At 27.4% G+C, this 17621-nt stretch overlaps 2 protein-coding genes across 3 annotated transcripts; both read left to right on the plus strand.

Annotated features, from left to right (window-relative positions):
• Positions 1 to 3401: 3401 nt before the first annotated feature.
• Positions 3402 to 12197, plus strand: LOC114128939 (histone-arginine methyltransferase CARMER). 2 transcript variants are annotated; one of them, XM_050206299.1, is made up of 12 exons: positions 3402 to 3934; positions 4180 to 4477; positions 8213 to 8341; positions 8427 to 8530; positions 8589 to 8804; positions 8892 to 9069; positions 9171 to 9261; positions 9564 to 9959; positions 10052 to 10230; positions 10308 to 10418; positions 10694 to 10830; positions 11014 to 12197. In XM_050206299.1, exons 2-12 carry the CDS (start codon positions 4264 to 4266, stop codon positions 11161 to 11163), a joined length of 1905 nt encoding a protein of 634 aa, XP_050062256.1. In that variant the 5' UTR covers positions 3402 to 3934; positions 4180 to 4263; the 3' UTR covers positions 11164 to 12197. The 2 variants fall into 2 exon arrangements, with proteins under 2 accessions (XP_050062256.1, XP_050062255.1); XM_050206298.1 differs by having other exon boundaries at positions 3403 to 3934; positions 10052 to 10242.
• Positions 12198 to 15094: 2897 nt separating this feature from the next.
• Positions 15095 to 17456, plus strand: LOC126552517 (zinc finger MYM-type protein 1-like). Its single transcript, XM_050207230.1, has 3 exons — positions 15095 to 15136; positions 15213 to 15370; positions 15494 to 17456. The coding sequence occupies exons 1-3, from the start codon at positions 15095 to 15097 to the stop codon at positions 17454 to 17456; spliced, it is 2163 nt and encodes a 720-aa protein (XP_050063187.1).
• Positions 17457 to 17621: the final 165 nt, after the last annotated feature.

Below are 17621 nucleotides of genomic sequence, written 5' to 3' on the forward strand. Positions count from 1 at the left end.
GTGTGTGTGTGTGTCGTGTGAGTATGTGTATGTATGTATAATTGTATCTAATTTAACATTTATCATCTTATTTCTAAAAGTTATTAATTCAAGTTATTATATAAATGTGTGTGAGTGTATTTATAATTGTATCTAATGTAACATTTACTGTCTTAATTCTAAAGGTTATTAATTATTAAGAGAGTATATTGATTGCGCCAAAATAACCTTTCTACTTGTAAAAAATCTATTGAATCCGCCGCGGCTTTTTAAATTATTGATTCCGCCAGTTAATATTTGTAAATTATTGATTTTATTAAAAACAAAATATAAAAGGCTGCAATTAATATAAAATTAATTTTCAATTCACTCGTAACATATTATTTTACTATTTTAATACATTTTACTTACAAAAATGTTTGAATTATTTTTTGAAATGTTTATATTTAAACTTAAAAAAATTATGGTAAACTACGTGTATCTCATACAGTCATACCTATACTATTGATTAAAAAAATTACAGTCATCGGAATCAATATAAACAAATATCCAGTAAAATTGATAGCCGATGGAATCAATAAATAAAAAAGTTAGTCGTAATCAATAAATAAAAAAGCTCGGCGGAATCAATAAAACATTAAAACTCCATTATTAAAGTTATTACCTATATACAATTGATGTAATGTATATATAATAATTGTAATAAATGTTGTCTAAATAATATGTTTATATATATGTATATAATTATGATGTGTAGTATGATCCAGGCGCGTTCCTAGAAATTTCTAAGGGGGGTTGTTATTCAAAATTAATTGATAAAATTATACACACAAAATTTATTACTTTACGTATATTTAAATTTTTCACAAATATCATTTATCGATTTAAGATAAATCGTGCTTATGATGCATCCTTAACTTGATAAAACATATTAACCACGGCTGAGGGAGGGGAGGGGGGGGGTGTTACTACACCTGTAACATCCCACCTGACTACGCGGCTCATACTATGATCTTTAAATTTAAATGTCGTTCGATAAATATTATATACAATTAAATATGACATAAATATACCATGTATACATCATACTTAAATGTTGTTAGATAAACATTATATACAACTAAAATGATTATATATATACACTAGCTATGTATATATCATTACAAAAATTACAAATAATTTTTTTTTTTTTGACCTAGTCAACGTCTTATTTTAAGACATATATATCATCAAATTCATCAATTACTAATAGAAAATTTATTTTATCAACGGAAAATTTTTTACCAAATGTATAGTTGAAATAGAATTTAAGATATAGATACAAAACGACACTTGCACAAAAATGAAATTTTATACAAAGGTACTTGTAAATTATAAAACAAACGTATATTTTTGAAAATAGAAATTATATATACTATATATTTTTATGATTTTCTGGTGGTGCAATTGCTACATTTGCACTACTCAATTTATGCCAATTTATCTATATTTAGATATAGATATCTATACAACACGTACGTTTTTATACCAAAAAATAAATACATCCATTATCATAAGTTTCTCAGGAGCGTGCTCAGAGGGGATGAGGGTGCTATACCTCTCCATAAATTTTTTAAGTATTTATACATTTTGTATCTACCTATGACTAACAAAACAAAATACAGTTCATTCCCTCATCTCCCCCATTGGAAAAAGCTGAGCACGCCCCTGAAGCTTCACAATTTTACAATAATTTGTCTAACATTTTCATGACAATTGTTATTATCTATACATGTCCATAATCCACGTATCTACATACATTTCTTTTTTTATGTTTTATATTGTGTTGGTTTTAATTTTTTATACATAGTTAATATTTATTATAAACTCTATATTAAAAAATATAAGTGTATAAAATTGTATACAATATTTTTTTCTAACAGAATATATTAACACACCATACGATACATCGATATATATACCTATAGAGGTATGTATATGTATATATAAAAAAATTACAAAACAACTGCTTAAAATAAAAAAATATATTCAAAATATGAGTCCAAGAATCTCCACAAAGGAAAATTACTTAGTGTATTAGTATAAGCATAAAGAGTAAGGTACTGCACAGCAGTGGCGTATCCAAAGGGGGGCTTAAGGGGGCTATAGCCTCCACCATTGGCTGTATTTTTTTTATTGTTTTGAAATATTTAAATTTAAATATGGAAATTGTCTTACAAATTTGACTAATATATTTCTTGTTATTAGTTTTATAATAGAATATTTTAGTAAAAAAAGTATTATTAAAAGTGTTTAATTAATTTTTTTGTTGTTTTTGATTTTCAATAACTCAAATTAAAAGTAGCCCTCCCCATAAAAAAATCCTGGCTACGTCTCTGCTGTACAGTGCACACTATTTGCGGTATTTAACTATACCTGTATTATGTTTGCCTTAAGTTTTAGGATTTGTCATACAATCGTTCATTTTGTCCCAGTTGTAAGTCAATCGAAGTTGAGAGAAACAAATTTTAAATTATAAATTGCAATTATTATAGTGAACAAATAAAAACCCCGTCAAGCCCATAACACGGCCATACACTAAATGTAGTAATACACGATATTATTATACTTATGTATATAGTAATATACTATACTATACTATGTACAAATCAAATGTAATATGAATCTAATGTTACATATTGAATAAACCGACAATAAGCAAAAAAAAAAGATAAAAGTGTTTAAGTAATATATCCTCGCAACTATTCGTTTATTGCCTAAACAATAAACCGGCTAAACCATTGTCAAACTAATCGAAAAAATGCGTTTTATAATATAAAACACTTAACAAAAGAAATTATAAACGTCCACGATATTACGAGTATACGCCATACAACCATCGTCATAGTCATCACTCATCGTGATATTATATCATACACCACGTCATATTCTCGTGCCCTTGTGAGACTATATTTTGAGACCAGAGACACAGTCCAAAATTTTACCTACTGACGTCTTTATAATATAATGATACGTATGTTTGGTCCGTGTAATGCCAAATAACAATATATCACGCACCACAGGGTCAAACTTGAAATCAGTTCGAATGTTTTGTTCACAGGGTATTCTACTGCAGAATATTTTATTGCATCGGAATTTTTTCTAACCATTCGTCGCCCCGTGTTCCGGGACGGCGGGCGCTTCCGGCAATTTTCAACCTCCACGAAAACCGCGCGCACAGGGCAGCTGGCGCGTGCGTCTGATCATCATCATCATCATCGTCTTCATCGTCGGTCTGTCTTATCTTTTCTCTCTCTCTCTCTCTCTCTCTCTCTCTGGTCGCTAATCGAAACAACGTTAATAATCACTACGTTAATGACTAAAAAATAATGGCCATTTATCGAGATACGAGCACGTGTTTATGGGCTCTGCCCGTAGTAAGTCGTACAATTTAGTCGGTATAAATAATTATTCCTAGTACACATGTTCGCACATATTTTGTGCGGCTCGTGATCCCTCCATCGATTTAACCTGCACGGACGGTTGTTTTTCTTTTTATTATCAGTCGACGAACAGTTGTACGAACGCCATAACAATATTCGTGCGCGCACACGCACTCTATCCCGATCCACAAAACCACCTCTGCTTCACACACGCGCACACACGCACACACACACACCGTGCGCACGGTGTACGCACACACTGACGCATACACTCACACAAATTACAAACACACTCGCACGAGTCCGAACGCTCAAGCCGCAGTAATAATAATAATTAATAATATTATTATTATTATTATTGCCGTTCGGGATTTATCTCGTTGACCACCGATCCCCGACGAGGTCGGACAGCGTACACCACGCGAAACACGAACGCGATTATTCCGTTTTCGTACAAAACGTGATCAGCTCTGTCCGTTACCGTACGCCGCCCGGCGTTCCGCTGAACATCGATCGAGCAACTGTACCACCGAGTAAGCATTTTTTTTTTTTTTGTTTTTGTTTCCTCGAGCGTTTGTCGACGGGCCTCCGACCGATCCCCGCGACGGTGCCGAACGGCGGCGATCGCTTACCGTTTTTGGTCGGCGTCGACGTTTCGAAATTCGGTATAATAATATGATCGTCCTCGGCCATTGTAATCGCCCTTGATTTTCACCGAAATACCACAACATTTATGTTTGTTATTAACCCATTCACCTTTTGTTTCGTTCTGTTGCAGGTTAGCCTTCGACGAAGGTCCTTTGGCTGTTGGTCGCTCATTTTTGATCTTCATCTCTAGTAGGTATTTCCCCTATTTTGAAAAATGGCTGTAAACGTACTGCAGACCAACAACACTGGCAAAATTAATAACAAACGCTTGGCATTGATACAAATTGTAAAAATTGATCTGAATACTGGAAACAACTCTGAAACCGACGATGATGGTGTTGTATACTCGCCCGCTTACATTTCCACTACTAATACTTGTGTCGTAAATAGTGGAACAGCATCACAGGGGATACAATTTCAATTATTGGGTAAGTTAATTATTATTTTTTTTTTTTACTGTAGGAGATTATGAAAATATTTAATTTATATTTTCATTGATATTATAAAATGTCTATTACCTACCAATCTATATTTATATCTGTACAATTCTTAACCTTTCATAATTAATATGCTATAATCTTCATAGGTATATAGAGTTTATCTTTTTTAAATTTAAAAAACATTAAAAATCCAAAATATAAAATAATCTAGCCTATCTAGGTACCTATTTTTTTTTTGTATATTTAGTAAATTTATTTTAAAATTTTTTCTAAATCTTTGATGATTCATAACTAAGCTCTTGAAAATAGAAAGTTTTTAACAATTAGGGTAATATGTAGTACAAGTCAATTACACATTGTATGTAAATACAAACTACAGTAGTAATCTGGAGTAATTTGTGAACTTTTTACTTTTTTCTTTTAGTTAATAGTTAGGTATCCATTTATACTTATTGGTATAAGTCTTTCATTAGTTTTTAACTTAAGAGTGTTTAATAACTAGTGTTAAAAATTACTGCTATTTTTAGGTTTAGGAATAATTATTATTTTTATTACCTGATTAACAACTAATATTATTTAAATTTAAATTACTGAATACTTTAACCTAGATTACTTAAATATATTATCTAATAAAAATTAATTATAATTTAAATTTTTGTTCAAAACTATATCTAATTTACTTAATTTGTTATAACGGGTAGTTGACTCCAAATTATTGTATAGAGTATGCTGCATTTTCTGAATCAGTTGTTTCAACAAATTTTGTTAGAATATATTTCATAATTAAACATATAAACATAAATAACATGTTTCTACAGGGCATCTAAGTAACAAGTATATTATTTGATTTCATTTAATTGGTAAAATGGTAAAATATTTAAAAAAAAAAATCTGTGTAGGAATTATATTATACTATCATGTATATTGTTTCATAGTTGTAATTTTTTCAATAAAATATAATATAATAATTTCAAACAGGTATGAACTATTATCAATCATCTTTGTGATTGCAAATTTTACAATAATGCATAGCAACTAGGTCCGCAACTAGGTTTAAATAATTGTATATGGGGTGAAAAGGTGAAAAAATTGGGTTCAGATAAAGTGTGAACTAACCAAGTTTATTGTGGTTAATTTAAATAGACTAAGAGCCTTTAGAGAACAATAATTATTTCTATATTAATTGTTTATATAGATTGGTCACCATCAATTGTAAAATATATAAAATATTTAATAAATTAAATAAAAAATGTATATACTACTTATATAGTTATAAATATAATATTACTTATTAGTTGTGCATTAATGTTATAGTAGTATAAAACTAGTAAAATTGATTACATAAATGTTCTACTTTTACTGTTATAATATTTAAATTCTATAAATATATATAAATATACCTATATTACATTTTGTAATAATTAATTACAATCTCAGCATAAACTAAATATCATTGCATAATGACACTATTAATGTTTGTTTTATGTTTTTAAATTTAAACGCTCTTTGATTTAGAGCTAATAAGTTCTTATACATTGAAAAACTATGTTGTTGTTAGTAGAGCGTACTTAAAATGAGCTAACCCGCTAACTGTCAAGTCTTCCAATTTCTCAAAATACATTATCTAATTTATTTTGAAAATTTCTAATTATTGTAATGACTTCAACTATCGAAACTACTTATTTTTTTAATTTTAAAATTATGTTTGGCAAAAATATAATCCTATTCATACAAGTTTCAAATTATAGCTAAAATAGTTTGATAAATGAGTAAATTCAACAAAATTGCAATTAATTATGCTTAAAATTTTTAGATTAAAATTTGTACTTTCATGGAACATATTTAAAACTTACTTAGCTATAAACTGAAAAATTAGAAAAAAAAGTTGTAAATGCAACAACATCCATTCCCTACTTATTAGTTGAATGTTAGTTTATTGAGTTAAAATAATCCACTAATTTTACAATAATGACCAATTTTAACAAACATCACTTATTAATAAAATTGACCAAATGTTTGCATTATTTAATAAAATAGTTAATTACTTTTAGTAAACTATATTATAAGTATTATAACTTGTAGAATGTGTGGATTTGTATCCATTAAAAAAAATTAATAAGAATATGTACATACTATATATATATATAATATGTTAGGTACTCAAAAATGATCTAAGATAAAACATTTATTTCTTTATAATCATCTAATTTCTGATTCAATATATTAATATGTACAATAGATAATACCATTAAAGATATACTGCAGGTCATATCCAAGCTACCTATACCTATAAAATATTAATTTATTTCAATATCATTCAAAGTATTATTTTTGAAGTTCATTAAACATTAAAAAAAAAAAACACCTACAATTTGAAACAAAAGTTGAGCTTACATAGCATATTATAATATTAATTTAAATTAGAATATATATTAAATTTCCACAAACGTGGCTTCTAATTATATTGTTAATGGTTATTTAATTTTTAACTACTATTTATTTACCGAATTAAATTTACAGCTATTCTAACAATAAAAAAAGTGTAATTAGACATTTGACATGCTATAGTGTGTTGTATGTGTGCATTGTGCCCACTCCATATAGTTATCTTTTATGCTGCTACTTATTAATAATAATTGATAAGTAACTTACTACTAATATACCATATCATATTATTGATTAAACTATTAAAGTATGTGAATACATTAAATAATTTAAATAATCAATCCATTTTATTGAAATGATTTTGATTTTATGTTTTTTTTTTTTTTTTGTAACAATTAATGCAATCTTATGAAATTAATTTTTGCGCTTGATTATTTTATATGCAATTTTATTAATATTTTTAATATGATTCAATAATAATAACATTAAATTGAATTTAAAACCATATTATCATACCTAAATTTCAGTTGGGTCATATAAAAGAATAATATGGTACTTATTTTATTGGCATTACATTAAAAAATTCACAGTAAAATTATTGCATTAAAAACTTACCATAAACTATCATAATAATTATTATAAATTTTACATTTCACAGAAGTTAGATGCTGTTTAGGCGTTTAATGTATTAAAAAATCATTTTTTATGTTACACAAATATTATATTATATTAAATAAATACATTTAATTTTAATAAACAATTAGTTATTCCAGTATTCCAGGGTTTCTCAACCTTTTTAGTGTCGCAACCCTCAAAGGCTCAAAATATGTATAAAATATGGTCACTCTCTTTGTGACCCTCCTATTTATATTAAGTACAAATTTTAACAGTAAAAATATTATATCATTAACCAATTAATCAAACAAAATATACCATTTTGATTATCAATTTATAAATACCATGTTTAATACCTAATTTAAACTTGTTACAGATATATAATATAATATACTTCTATACTTATTTTTATAAGTATTTTTTTATTCAATAAACAATTTTAAATAAAATTGTTCATTATTTACCTATTTTAGCATTTTATTAATTTGACCTACGTAACCCCTAGTTAAGATGATTGTGACCCCCAGGTTGAAAAACTTTGTTCTAAATAATAAAATTATAAAAAAAAATATTTAAAGACTTGTTTAAATTATTAATTAATATTTTCATTAAACCAAAAAATAGTTTGTAAGCACCGCATATTAAATTAAACTGGCTTAAATAATATTTAAAAAATTCCTTTATGATTGAATATTTTTAAAATTGTAATTTCATTTTTTCTAGATGGTAACAATGAGAATATTGTAGAATTTACTCCCAGTTATTCAGTGGACTATTGTAAAGTTTCCAAAGATACATATGCCATACAGTTGAATAATCATTCATATATGTTAAAGTTTAAAACACATATAGGTAAAGTATTTAAAAATGATTTTATTAATATAAAAAGAAATTTTATGAAGTTAAATAGTTACTTACATAAGTATTTTAAAATTAGATTTGTATGAATTCACTGTATTGTTGGCTCGTGCTAAAAAAGGGAATGAACTCTCAGTTTTTTCAAATCGAACTGATGAAGCGTCAGCGGCACAATATTTTCAAGTAACATATTATTTAAAAATATTAATTTTCTATATTGAATATATTAATTTTTGTTTAGTTTTATGGCTATCTTTCTCAACAACAAAACATGTTACAAGACTATATACGTACAAGTACCTATCAAAAAGCAGTACTTATTAATACCATAGACTTTCAAGACAAAGTTGTACTAGATGTAGGCGCTGGATCGGGGATATTATCATTTTTTTCTGTTCAAGCTGGTGCTAAAAAAGTGTATGCTGTTGAAGCAAGTTCAATGGCACAACATGCTCAGGTATAAAATATTAAAATTAAAAATTAAAATAAATAAATAAATGTAATTATTAATTATGTTTTGTTTTGCTTTTTTGTATATTTAAAGACTTTGGTAGATTCTAATAATTTAGGAGACAAAATTTTTATTGTTGCTGGTAAAATTGAAGAAATTGATTTACCTGAAAAAGTAGATGTTATTATATCAGAACCAATGGGATATATGCTCTATAATGAGCGTATGCTTGAAACCTATTTACATGCTAAAAAGTGGTTAAAACCAGGAGGTAAATTAAGTTTTAGACAAAAAAAAATATATATATAGAGAGAGAGAGTTGATAATGTATTAATTATTGTAGTTTTGTAAATAATTAATTATAATTTTTAGGGAAAATGTATCCTAGTAAAGGGGATTTGCATATAGCTCCATTCACTGATGATGCCTTATTCATGGAGCAAACAAATAAAGCCAGCTTTTGGTATGTAAAATATTTTGTTAAGTATCTAATTGATCGAAACAGATCTGATAACATAAATAATTTGAATGAATCAAAATATCTTTGAATTTATATTTTTAAATTATCGACGATTTGTTAAGTATATTGATTATTACCATTCAAATTTTAATTATAACTCAATATTATCTTATTTTAGTATAATTTTATCAGTAAAAAATATAAATTTAAGTATATGAATTTGATTATTAATAACCTTACACAACCTTATTTCTTTTAAAGTCTGATGTTTTTAATATTATTTAATTTATATTTCAAACTTGAAGGGTTCAGTCCTGTTTTCATGGAGTTGACTTGAGTTCATTAAGAGATATGGCTATGCGGGAATATTTCCGACAGCCAATAGTTGATACATTTGATATCCGTATATGCCTTGCAAAGTCTGTCAAACATAGCTTGGATTTTCTCACAGCTACTGAACAACAATTACACAAGATTGACATCCCATTAGAGTATTATATACTTGAATCTGGAACAATTCATGGATTAGCTTTTTGGTTTGATGTTGCATTTCAAGGTAGCAGTCAAACTCTGTGGCTTTCTACTTCACCTACTGAATCTTTAACTCATTGGTATCAAGTCAGGTGCCTTCTAGAAAAACCAATTCTTGTTAAAGTTGGTCAAATTTTAACTGGTAGTGTATCACTTCAAGCTAATGTTAGGTTAGTATATTGAAATTGTAAACATTCAGTAATCAATTTATTTATATTTTTTATTACTGTGTTTTTAAAAATTATGATGAATTTATTTTTAGACAAAGTTATGATGTTTTTATAAACTTAATGATTGACGGACTTCCACACACAAGTTCTTCCAACAATTTGGATCTTAAAAATCCATACTTTCGATATACTGGTCAACCACCACAGCCTCCTCCTGGAGTCAATACTATATCGCCCAGTGAAAGTTATTGGGCAAACTTGGATCTTCAAAGTACTACTTCTGGTATTTTTTATAATAGTATTGAGTATCATAATCTTACTAACAACGGTGAAACTTAATTTAAATAGCTTTAAACATGGTTAATGGCATTCCATTAAACGGTTATGCTACAGAAATTTCCATGGATATGCAAACATCTCCAACTGCTGTAGCCAACAATGCAAATCTTATAAATTTAGGTAGGTAATCAAACAATTATATTATATAAACAATAACTTTTTGGGGCATGGAGTGGCACAGTGGACACACCAGTTGCCCAACAGCACTGATGTTAAAGCTATTCTGTTGTTAGTCCCAAAATGAGTGACCACTTGAGAATTTTAGCAGCATACACACCATGTCCTACCTAACTTCATCGATAAGATAAATAGTATCCAGCTAAAATTTCTCTCAACATAAAAAAAATAAATAAATAACTAAGTTTTATATCTAAAACATTTATTTTATAAAATAGTTACCGTACCTCAACCAAATATTCATCCAGGGTCTATAAGTAGTACTGGACGACAACGTGTTAGCACAGCTACTTCTACAGCAGGAGCACAACTCATTGGTGGTGGAATATCTCCAACCTTATTTACTTCTAACCAGGTAGATATTAAGTAGATTTATTGTTGTAAAGCAAATGTTCCAAATGTAATATTAAGTATTAATTGTTGGTTTTAAAATATGAACGTAGAATTATTAAATCAAACCCCATTTAAAAATGTTTTCAATATTTTAGTAATTTCGTTTTTTATTTATAATTTTTTTAATTAACCATCAATTTTTTAGAACCAAAATCAACAACTTTTGTTAGGAGCAGCAACAGCTGCTGCAGGAGGTTCAACCACTGCTATGGGAAATTATCCAGTTAACAACAGTTTAATGATTGGAGACTATGTTGCGCCCAGTACTGGTGTTTTAAATATTTCATATCGTTAAACTTATTACATTATGATTTATTTGTATTTACAAAATAAATCTTAAACCGCGATAATTTCAAACTCCCTCTTAAGGGGATTTTTTTCTCCTTAAATAAATTTACCATCCAGTCAAATATTTATTTGATATATATATATATATGTATATATATACAATAATAATATAAATAGTTCATATGTTTTAATACAAACTATTTTTATTTATAAATATAAACTCAAGTAGGATTATTAATTTTAAAAAGGATATGTTTTCCTGTTACTCATTTTTTTTATAAGAAAAATAATATTTATAGACTATTAATATGATAAACATCCATTATTTTTACATTTTCATAAAAAATAAACTAATTTAAACAGGTTTCAAACATAAAAAATGTTTAGCAATAAATGTTCTTTACTTCCCAATTTATATTTTTAAAGTAATATATAAATATATTATTATATATTTGCTTCAAAATTGTTACATTCATTTAGGGTTGAAAAATTAACATTTAAAAATATAGTTTAATGGTACATAATAAATGCAAAACAATTATAAGTATTAATTATTTTATAATTAATAAATAACAATAATAATATTATCATTAAAATATCAAAAATCATTATTCTAGATATATTATTTTTTATGGAACATAAAATTGTTATTTAATAGTGTATAATAATTTTAGTTAAGCCTTTGTTGCTAATTTATTGTTAAGGTTGATTATATGTATCAATAATAATTTGGCAATAACTTTATGTATACTTTTTTATAACTATTTTTCTTTGTAATATTATTTTTAATTTGATAAATATTAATACCTAAGGTGTGCATTATTCTACCTTTTTCCTGATTATTTCCATGTATTTTTCATTCTCTTATGTGATTTGAATATAAAATATCATAGCTTTTTTACAATATACTTAAATATTAATTCATTATTGTGATTCCTATGTATACATAATATATAGTAATATTTTAATTAAGATAGTACAGTTATGTAAAGCTTAATATTAATAAAATGTTCAAATAAATTTATCACCACTACCAACCAACTATTTTATATTTTTATTTGATAAAAAAATATCATTTTGTATACTATGAGTAATTATTACATAATATATCATGTATATATTTCAAATAATTTCAGTTGTAAGATGTGATAATTGATTACCTAATTATGTAATGAATATCAGCTATAGGTTAGGTAACTTGACAAATTATGAATACTATTATAGTATTATGAATAAAATATTATCACTATAAAAGTTTTTATAAAATTAATATGGTAAAAAGTTAGGTACAAATCATTTATTACCAGTTACCTAAATAGTTTGCGTATCTTTTATTGGTTGCATATGGAAAAGCTTTTCAAAAATTATTTTTTTTATACAATTATACTAAGAAAAGTGGGTTAAGTAAGTAAAGGTGTGTAAAAAATAAGAGTTCTTCAGCGTATCAGCGGTGACCCCTCTATGAGGTTGCTGTGTATAGAACTATAAACCACGATTTAATAAAATACTTATATTTTAAATTTTATACATGTTTATTTGTTTATTTGTGTTTGGCGAAGTGATGAGTATTGACACTACAGTAGGGGTGCCCAACTTTCAAAAACTTGTGATTGGCCTCTGAGATTTTCTAGGTTGTGTAAAAAAAAAAAAAAAAGGATACTATTAAAAAAAATATTACATGTATGCGTAGGTATTAAGTATTATTAACACGTTTAATTTTACACCATAGCTACTCAATATCAGTGTATAAACTCATTTTTCAGAATTATTTATTGACTTTTTTGAAATCTAATTTCTATATCAGTGGGACATACAAAGATTTACAAATTTACAAAAAACAAATAAACATTTTATTTGTTTTCTGAAAAAACTTTAAGAAAGTCACGATCGATCTGTTGGCCACCCCTGCTACACAGCATAGTATAATAACATAACACATTCATACTAATACCTATAATATTATGGAGGTACATAATGTATACAAACATAATACAATTGTATATAGAAGGTATAAGTAATCTATGGTGTCTCAATTTCATAATTATTAATTAATAATAAAAACAAAACATTTTTATTACATAAAAATTTTGTCAATAAACATAATTTGTACTATATCATTTTATTTAAATAGCATACATATTATGTACTATAACCAATGCCGGATCTAGGGGGGGGGGGCAAGGTTAGGTTATCCTTGCCCAAGATTAGGGTGCTGTTGATATTATGGTGCTCTTAGGTTAGGGTGACCAATGACCATGTTTCCAAAAAAAAAAACGGGACACTTTTTTTCAATGAGTAAAATATAGGTGTATTGATTGTCAAAACATGAAATAATATACAATATTTATATACTATATGTATTATAAATACTACAAAAAACGGGACAATCCTGTTTAAAACAGGACGTATGGTCACTCTATCTTAGGTTAACCTAACCTGCATACTATTATTGTGTAAGGGCTCTACATTTTCATTAGCCCTGGACATCAAATGTCCAAGATCCGACACTAACTACAACTCATAAAATACATTAAAATAATTTATAGATTTGTTTTTCAAGTTCAATATTATCATTGATTTATATTGTATAATAAAATACATAATATTAATCATATATAATTGATATTATATAATAAATTAATATGAACATTGAACACTGAACATTACCTCAAAATCAATATCTCCAGGTTCTACAGAAGTCTATAAAAAATTTATTTCATACTGAAAATCAATTAGTAAAAGTACAATTTGCTTAACTTTCAAAGGAAATAATAATAAGACATTATTTCTGTATTATTATATACATTATTTAAGCCTTGTATTTTTGTTTCATACAAATAATAAAAAAAAAACCAATTGAATAATATACAAAACATATACTATTAATTTTATATCATAAATTATTTTAGACTTAATTGCAAATATGAAGTATTGTTAATGAGCAGCTCAACAAACAAAAGTATAGTCAAGTGGGTACGGGTACCAGGGCTGGATCAAGGGGGGGGCTAGGGGGGGCTATAGCCCCGGGCCGCAAGTTTAAAGGGGCCACAGTGTGTCAACTCATTTTTTTTTTCAAAATATTATTATAACTTAATTTTTAATTTATGTCATATGAAAATGGACTATGGACTTGGATACTTCATTACCGACACACAAGACCCAATTTTATTGTAGGTATAATGGTCGTCGCTTCTTATTGTAACTCGTTATCGTCGTTATCGAACGTGATTCCGGCCGATCCGTCAACGCGATAAATATAATCAGTTAAATTTATTTTAAAAACCTAGTACATTACACGTTCGATGAACGACAAACACGTACTTTTGCAGCCCGTAGGTGCAGTACTGATTATGTTAGCTTAGACCGCAGACGCTAGCTTGAGATTTCCGATTGTTATTACTTTATTATCATATAATATTTAAAGCCCCTTTTAAAACGTTATAAAATTATTGAATTTATCTATCAAGTGTGATTTAATAATCATGTCTTTCCGAAAACATGAATCTGGTGCTTCAAAACGAAGAGCCCTGAAAATTAGAAATGAGTACGAAGCCAAAATTCCTAAATTGTCAAATTTCTTTCGACCAATTGAAAATCCTGCATTTGAGCAAAAAATGAAAAACACCGTCAGCGAAATTGATACAAACACTGATAAAGTAAATTTAACATAATTAAATTAAAATATTTATTTTAAATATTAATACTATTTAATATCTTGTAAATAGAACATATTGACGGAGTTGGAAATAAATAAAGATGCTTCTTTGGAGCCAGAAATGAATGAAACCGTCGGCGAAATTGATATAAACACTGATAAAGTAAATTTAACATAATTAAATTAAAATATTTATTTTAAATATTAATACTATTTAATATCATATAAATAGAAAATATTGATAGAGTTGGAAAAAAATAATGATGCTTCTTTGGAGCCAGAAATGGATGAAACCGTCGGCGAAATTGATATAAACACTGATAAAGTAAATTTAACATAATTAAATTAAAATATTTATTTTAAGTATTAATAGTTAATACTATTTTATATCATATAAATAGAAAATATTGACGGAGTTGGAAATAAATAATGATCCTGCATTGTGGCCGTCAATGAGTGAAACCGTCCGAGAAAAATGTATACAATTAGGACCGGCATTTTTCCAAAATAAAAACAACGGATTTTCAGCTTCCTTACGAGATTATAAAAACCAAAAAAGGTATTTTTCCTGTAATTTTTTTATACGAACTTTGGTGAATGGAGAGAAACACGAACGATTATGGTTGATGTACTCTGAATCAACAGGGAACGTATTTTGTTTTGTCTGTATGTTATTCAATAGTAATAGTTCAATGAATCCTTTTGTAAAAAATGGATTTTCAAATTGGAAGAAGGGCGATGAAAGAATTAGTGGTCATGAAAACAGTTCTGTACACCAGGTATGCACGATGAAATGGCTTCATCGTTTGAATAATAAAACAAATATTAATAAACAGTTAACGAAACAATTAGAAGTAGAAGAAAATTATTGGATCGATATTTTAAAACGCGTTGTTGAAGCTATTCGTTTTCTTTCGACACGAGGTCTTGCATTTCGAGGTAGTCATGAAGTGATTGGAGTTACGGATAATGGTAATTATTTAGGAATACTTGAGTTGATTGCTAAATTTGATCCTGTATTGAAAGCACACATAGAAAATTATGGTAACAAAGGCAGGGGCAGTGTGTCTTACATATCAAAAACTATCTGTGAGGAACTTATTGGTATCATGTCTTTAAAAGTGTTTGATCACATTGTCGATGAAATTATTAAATCTAAGTATTTTGGTATTGTCGTTGATTCAACTCCAGATCTTGCCCATATTGATCAGCTGTCGATAATCATACGTTATTGTTTGAATGGTATGGTACATGAAAGATTTCTTGGCTTTGTCTCTTTTCATAGCCATACTGGCGAAGCTCTAGCTACGACTGTCTTAGAATTTCTCAAACGAAGTGGTATCGATATTGCCAACTGTCGTGCGCAAACGTATGATAATGCTGCCAACATGTCTGGAAGATATCATGGACTACAGGCTCAAATTAAAGATCTAAATGATTTAGCATTTTATGTCCCATGTGTCGCACATTCTTTAAATTTAGTTGGAGATTGCAGTGCAAAAGAATGTTTAGAAGCAATCAATTTTTTTTCAATTCTTCAAAAATTATATGCGTTTTTTGCAGCCTCTACGCACAGATGGGATGTATTATTAAGAAACAGTAAAAAAAGTAGTAAGACTTTAAAAAGTCTCTCCAGTACACGGTGGTCTTGTCGTAATGATGCTATTGAAGCATTAGCTGGTAATTATGATGTGATATATAATACGTTATCTGACATTTCTAAAGATATGAATGAAAATGCTGACACTCGTCATGATGCCAATTCAATTAAGAAAAAGTTAATAAAATTAGAAATAGCTTTTATGACTATTTTTTGGAAACGTGTTCTAGGCAGATTCAATGCTACAAGTGTTTATTTACAAAGAATTGAAATTGATATGGTTACTGGTAATAGTATGCTACAATCGTTGATAACATTTGTTGATGAACTCAGAAATGATTTTGACGCGATTGAAGATGAAGCAAAAATATTGAGTATCTCAGTTAATAAAGAATGGTCTAATGGAGGAAAAAACAAACGTAAAATTATTAAAAAATATTCGGATGGTACTACAGGTCATGAGAGTTTAAAAGGTAGAGATACGTTTAGAGTCAACACTTTTTTTGTTATCATAGATAAATTGCAAACCGAATTAAAAAAACGTAGCTCAGCTTATGACAATATAACAAACCTTTTTGGATTTTTGACTCGCTTGGACGTGATTGATGATAATTTATTGAAAAAATCCGTAAATAATTTAGTCAAAGTTTACTCTCGTGATTTAGAAGAAAGTCTATACGACGAATTGAAACAATTCATTGGTATGGTTAAAGTCAAGGAAGATAATAAATTAATAAAAAACCCAATTAACATGTTACAAATGATTGTTGAAGATAATCTCTCGGGCGTTTTTCCACATATTTATGTAGCGTTCCGAATTTTTTTAAGTATACCAGTTACTAACTGTGAAAGTGAACGATCTTTTTCTGCACTAACAATAATTAAAAATAAATATCGTTGTATGATGGGTGAATCAAGACTGACATCTCTATCTATTCTTTCAATAGAGTGTGAATTGACTATGAATATTTCATTTGAAAATATTATAAGACAATTTGCCCAGGAAAAATCCAGGAAAAAGTTTTTCAAACATAATATTATATAATATTAAAAATATATGTGTATATTTTTTTATTGTATATGCCGAAAAATGTATAATATGATATAAGAATAAAATGTTATACTTATAAACAATGCTATACTTATTTTAATTTATATTTATTACAAATTAATAAATTGTTTTAGGTGAAAAGGCCTCAATAAAAGTAAT

This window comes from Aphis gossypii, chromosome X (assembly GCF_020184175.1).
Source record: "Aphis gossypii isolate Hap1 chromosome X, ASM2018417v2, whole genome shotgun sequence".
NCBI classification, from domain to species: domain Eukaryota; kingdom Metazoa; phylum Arthropoda; class Insecta; order Hemiptera; family Aphididae; genus Aphis; species Aphis gossypii.

What these genes read in the sequence shown, in the direction of transcription:
- LOC114128939 (XM_050206298.1), top strand. Translation starts at nt 4,264, where the DNA reads ATGGCTGTAAACGTACTGCAGACCAACAACACTGGCAAAATTAATAAC. An exon ending in AAAGTTTAAAACACATATAG is followed by an intron (nt 8,342 to 8,426) that starts GTAAAGTATTTA and finishes TTTTAAAATTAG; the next exon opens with ATTTGTATGAATTCACTGTA. An exon ending in ACAAATAAAGCCAGCTTTTG is followed by an intron (nt 9,262 to 9,563) that starts GTATGTAAAATA and finishes TCAAACTTGAAG; the next exon opens with GGTTCAGTCCTGTTTTCATG.
- LOC126552517 (XM_050207230.1), top strand. Translation starts at nt 15,095, where the DNA reads ATGGATGAAACCGTCGGCGAAATTGATATAAACACTGATAAA. An exon ending in TTGATATAAACACTGATAAA is followed by an intron (nt 15,137 to 15,212) that starts GTAAATTTAACA and finishes TCATATAAATAG; the next exon opens with AAAATATTGACGGAGTTGGA. An exon ending in GATTATAAAAACCAAAAAAG is followed by an intron (nt 15,371 to 15,493) that starts GTATTTTTCCTG and finishes GTTATTCAATAG; the next exon opens with TAATAGTTCAATGAATCCTT.